Source organism: Bactrocera latifrons, unplaced genomic scaffold (genome assembly GCF_001853355.1).
Source record: "Bactrocera latifrons isolate USDA-ARS-PBARC rearing strain unplaced genomic scaffold, ASM185335v1 scaffold_7, whole genome shotgun sequence".
NCBI classification, from domain to species: Eukaryota; Metazoa; Arthropoda; class Insecta; order Diptera; family Tephritidae; genus Bactrocera; species Bactrocera latifrons.
In genome coordinates, this window is record NW_017537378.1 from 353,076 (window position 1) to 357,270 (window position 4,195).

Genomic DNA, 4,195 nt, shown 5'->3' on the forward strand with positions numbered 1-4,195 from the left:
GTACGACTTCAGAAGTGGATAATTTATTTGTAAAGCACGATAACCATTTATTAAGGCCACACCGCCCTGCAAGAACTTAACCCCTGAGCACTTACTTGCGCACGTGTAAAGCCGAAAATAAATGTCTTCGATACCGATAAACTGAGGTTAAAAATGTGAACGACGGTAATATAACTGAATTTCGCCAAATTTTCTTCATTATTTTGACATAAATATCGATATGATAGCTTTCCAGTATACTTACGATAACTGTCAAATACCAACTAACTGTACTAGTACTAAAAACATACCTTATAAGATAATACTCATACCAGCATCAGCCCTCCCTTTCAATAAATTTCCACTATAGAAGGCAACTAGTTGCTTATTTTATTTTCTTTGCACAACTTAAACATACTATTACGAACTCAATGGCCTTGCACTTTAGGCGCTTCCGTACGAGATTTAAACTCTTTAACATCAGTCACTTGTATATAGAGAATGACAGTGCCTATATCATCATAGGGATAACCTTCAAGAAAATGAAAGTCAATCTTATAGAGTCCCAATGGCGGCACAATCGGCATAAATTTTTCGTCCACATACAGGTTTTTAACAATCAGACGCTTCTGCTGATGAAAGGAGTAGTTGATGGAACAAATTTAAGTGATGAAGATAATTTAAAATAATTTGTAAAAAAAAAAGTAAAGAAAATTTTAAATAAATAAATACAAAATTTTAGTAATAAATAAATGTAACGTGTATTCTAAATAGAAGTACGCTTTTCAATAGACTTTTTTGACAAATCACGCGTGTGTAGTTGCAAGCAGTCAAGTTATCTTTTTCAGTAGTCCGAACTGACGTGTGGAACGACTTGGTACACTTTACATGGAGGTCTTAAATTGAAAGCGTGCAAAATATAACTTGTGCGAGAACGGAACCGCTCGGCCGTCCCCAAGTAACATCGTTTCGCTCATTGGGCTCTCCAAGAAGATCCGACGTTTCCGAGGCAAATTTTGTTTAGCGTGAAGCTCATTTCTGGCTCAATTGGTATGTAAATAAGCAAAATTTTCGCATTTGGAAAAATGTATCCAGAAAATCAACAGTTTGGTGTGGTTTGTGAGCCGTTGAAATCATCGGTCCATATTTATTCAAAAATGATGACGGTGAGAACGTAACCGTCAATGGCGACCATTATCGCGCCAGGATAACCGAATATTTGATGCCTGAAATTGAAGCTCGTGAACTCGGCGACATTTGGTTTCAACAAGACGTCGTCACTTCCAACACATTGCATCAACCTATGGATTTATTGAGAAAAAAAACTTCGGTGAGCAGATAATTTCACGTTTGGCGCTGGTTGATTGGCCACTAAGATGGTGTGATATCTCGTCGTTAAACTTATTCCTATAGGAATATGTAAAGTCTAAAGTCTACGCGGACATTCGCGCTTCTATTCAGGCCTTGAACCAAAACATCACTCATGTCATTCGTCAGTTTCGAAGGAGTCATCGAAAATTGGACTCAACAGGTGGATCATTTGAAACATACCCGCGGCCAACATTTAAAAGAGATAATCTTCAAAATATAAATGAAAGAGAATGTTCTTTCGAATGATAATAACTATTCCCCATTAAATTTTAAGTTTATCTTTTTTTCTTAAAAAAAAAATAGAGAACCTCGTAATAGATCACTCTTTGGTAAGAAGTAAGATGTTATACACACCGGCTCGATATCAGCGGTTCGGGCTAATGAGCAGCTTCTTGATGAGAAAGTGACGTGTATCAAAGTTCAGATATCTCTGACTACTAGCTGAACCTTCGCGTTCGTCGCGTATATACAGACGAAGGAACAGACGGTTAAAGGGTTATGCACACTCGTATGGTTAAATCGACCCTGCTGGTCATGCTGATCATTTGTATATAGTATACACTTTCTAGGGCTACTGACGTTTACTACCATCTAGTAAAAAGTTAGTGGCACCCTATCTACCCTATCAGCGTATAAAAAAAAATAATGTTTACTAAATTCTCACTAAAAACTCACCGTAAACGGACAGCTATGATTCACATTCGACACCTCCTTGAGTATGTTCATGACAATTTTCGTGTAAGCTGGGAAGTTGCGCTTGTCCAAAATGCTACATAAATTGGCCGTGACATTGACGAGAAACGGCTTAAAGCGATTGGCGCTGTTGCGTTGGAAAATTTGCAGATTGAGCTTTTCATGCAAAGAAATATTATTAGTGTACATACTAAGGAGTGTATGTACGCCCACTTACCGACACATTGCGCAGCCGATCGACGATGTCGCTCTCCATATTCGTGTGCGCACGATAGCGATTGATCGCCTTGATGCCGCAGGTGGCGTTCCGTATATAACGGGCATTGGGAAAACACTCGATCTTCGTCGTCTTATAAACGATCCAGCCATGCACCTGCAAACAAATGCAAGTTACGCTATTTGGCTCGATATAAATCACCGTTATGTGTGAAGAATAGTGAATAGTCAAGTACTTGCGCGTAGATCAGCGAGTCGGCAATGAGCAGCAGTATCACTTTGTAGCCCATTATCAAGCATTGCGAGGCGAAAACGAAGTGAAAGCAGCTTTCTGAATGAGTGAGTTGAACAAACAGTTTTTGACAAAAATTGCAAGTAATCGTAATTATGCGTGTAATTGCTGCGCTAATGGTATTATTTGTGTAATGATTTTTTAATTGATTACTATTCTTGTTATTGTTGGTGTTTTTTTTTTTATTCTAATCACGTGCACGTTAGTTCAGATAATTATCTAATAGTTTACAATGTGTTTTGGGTAAATTATTTTCTAATAAAACTTTCATATTTTCAAAATTATTAATTCAGTAAATTGGGTTTTAAGCTTTGATGCGTGAAAATCTCTTAATCTGATTTATTAAATTGAAACTATTAATATGAAATTAATATAACACGTATTTATTAATAATAAACTCATAATAGTTTGAATTAGAAAGTTGGCCAATGAAATTTACGAGCGAGTGTTCATGAAAAGAGCGTTTTACGAAGCAGCAACAAACAAAATGGCGTGGCAAAAACAAGAGTGCGTGGCTTTAATGAAACCACGTTGAAAATGAAACTGTTTACAGCTTGCATTTATTGTATTTTTGAGTTAATTTTATGCCATTTATGTTTTGAACAAAATGTCGGCCAAATGCTCACCTCGACTCCATTTGCATATTTCCCGTTTACGCCAATTTTGCATTGAATACGCGTTGCAGCGTTTCGGTTGGAATTTTAGCTATAGTGAGCTTATTGTTGTCTTCAAGCTTCTTAACCGTTATTGTTTGTTTAGCGTAAATCTTTGATTTAACTTACCTCCAGAGAAAATAAACTAGAGTTGTAGAATCGCAACTTGATGGCCATTTGAGCTAGGCATTTCTTGAAATCGGCGCACGGTTATATTGTAAATAGGGACCCCAATGGGCCTCATTACAAAGTGCACATAGTGGCGAGCTATACACATCACGTCATCCCTATCAAAGACAAACTGATCGATCTTGAACGATTTCCAACCGTTGGACCAATTTGGCATGAAGAAATGTCAAGCTTTACTGGACACGTCATTCCTATTGAAAGACGCTGTGGTTCTCCATACAATGAGTTATTTTTTAATCGCATTCATCAATTTCTTTCACAGCTAGAGAGTTTTAATCCATTCGAACGTCAGCCGCTGTCACTTAAGGGGGGAGCCTGCTTTAGAAGCTTAAAAAAATAGGTTTTTTATTTTGCTTAAATCTCTTTAGAAATAATGATCTTTCATTATTTTCCTAAAGTTTTAGATGGAAATTCAAAATATTTTCGAAGCTGGAAGGGAAATAGTGACCGAGCGTCTAGTAGTAGTATTAGTTTTGCGGAGATATCAAATTCAGACATCGCGGCATAGAGACACCTTGATTCTCTTTTCAAGGGTATTTTACAAAATTTATCGCGTGGTGAATATCTGGTCGGTTGTTGATTTTCCAAGTCCAAAGCCACACTGATAAGGTCCAATCAGTTTGTTGACGGAGGATTTTACTCTTTCATACAGTACGCTCGATAGGACTTTATATGCGGTTTTTATGAGGCTTATCTCAGGGTAGTGGGGTCTTGAGGTTTCTCTTCTTTATGGATTGGGCAGAGTACACTTCACTTGCAATCGTCGGGCATACTTTCGTCTGACCATATCCAAGATATAAGG

At 37.5% G+C, this 4,195-nt stretch overlaps 1 protein-coding gene across 1 annotated transcript; it reads right to left on the reverse strand.

The window, feature by feature from the left end:
* Nucleotides 1-407: 407 nt before the first annotated feature.
* On the reverse strand, nucleotides 408-2,549 carry LOC108975767. The gene is made up of 4 exons (XM_018944480.1): nucleotides 2,496-2,549; nucleotides 2,261-2,416; nucleotides 2,026-2,199; nucleotides 408-608 (listed from the first exon to the last, which is right to left on the reverse strand). The coding sequence occupies exons 1-4, from the start codon at nucleotides 2,547-2,549 to the stop codon at nucleotides 408-410; spliced, it is 585 nt and encodes a 194-aa protein (XP_018800025.1).
* Between the last annotated feature and the right edge of the window lie 1,646 nt (nucleotides 2,550-4,195).

What these genes read in the sequence shown, in the direction of transcription:
- LOC108975767 (XM_018944480.1), bottom strand. Translation starts at nt 2,549, where the DNA reads ATGGGCTACAAAGTGATACTGCTGCTCATTGCCGACTCGCTGATCTAC. An exon ending in ACTCGCTGATCTACGCGCAA is followed by an intron (nt 2,417 to 2,495) that starts GTACTTGACTAT and finishes ATTTGTTTGCAG; the next exon opens with GTGCATGGCTGGATCGTTTA. An exon ending in ATCATAGCTGTCCGTTTACG is followed by an intron (nt 609 to 2,025) that starts GTGAGTTTTTAG and finishes TTTCATCAGCAG; the next exon opens with AAGCGTCTGATTGTTAAAAA.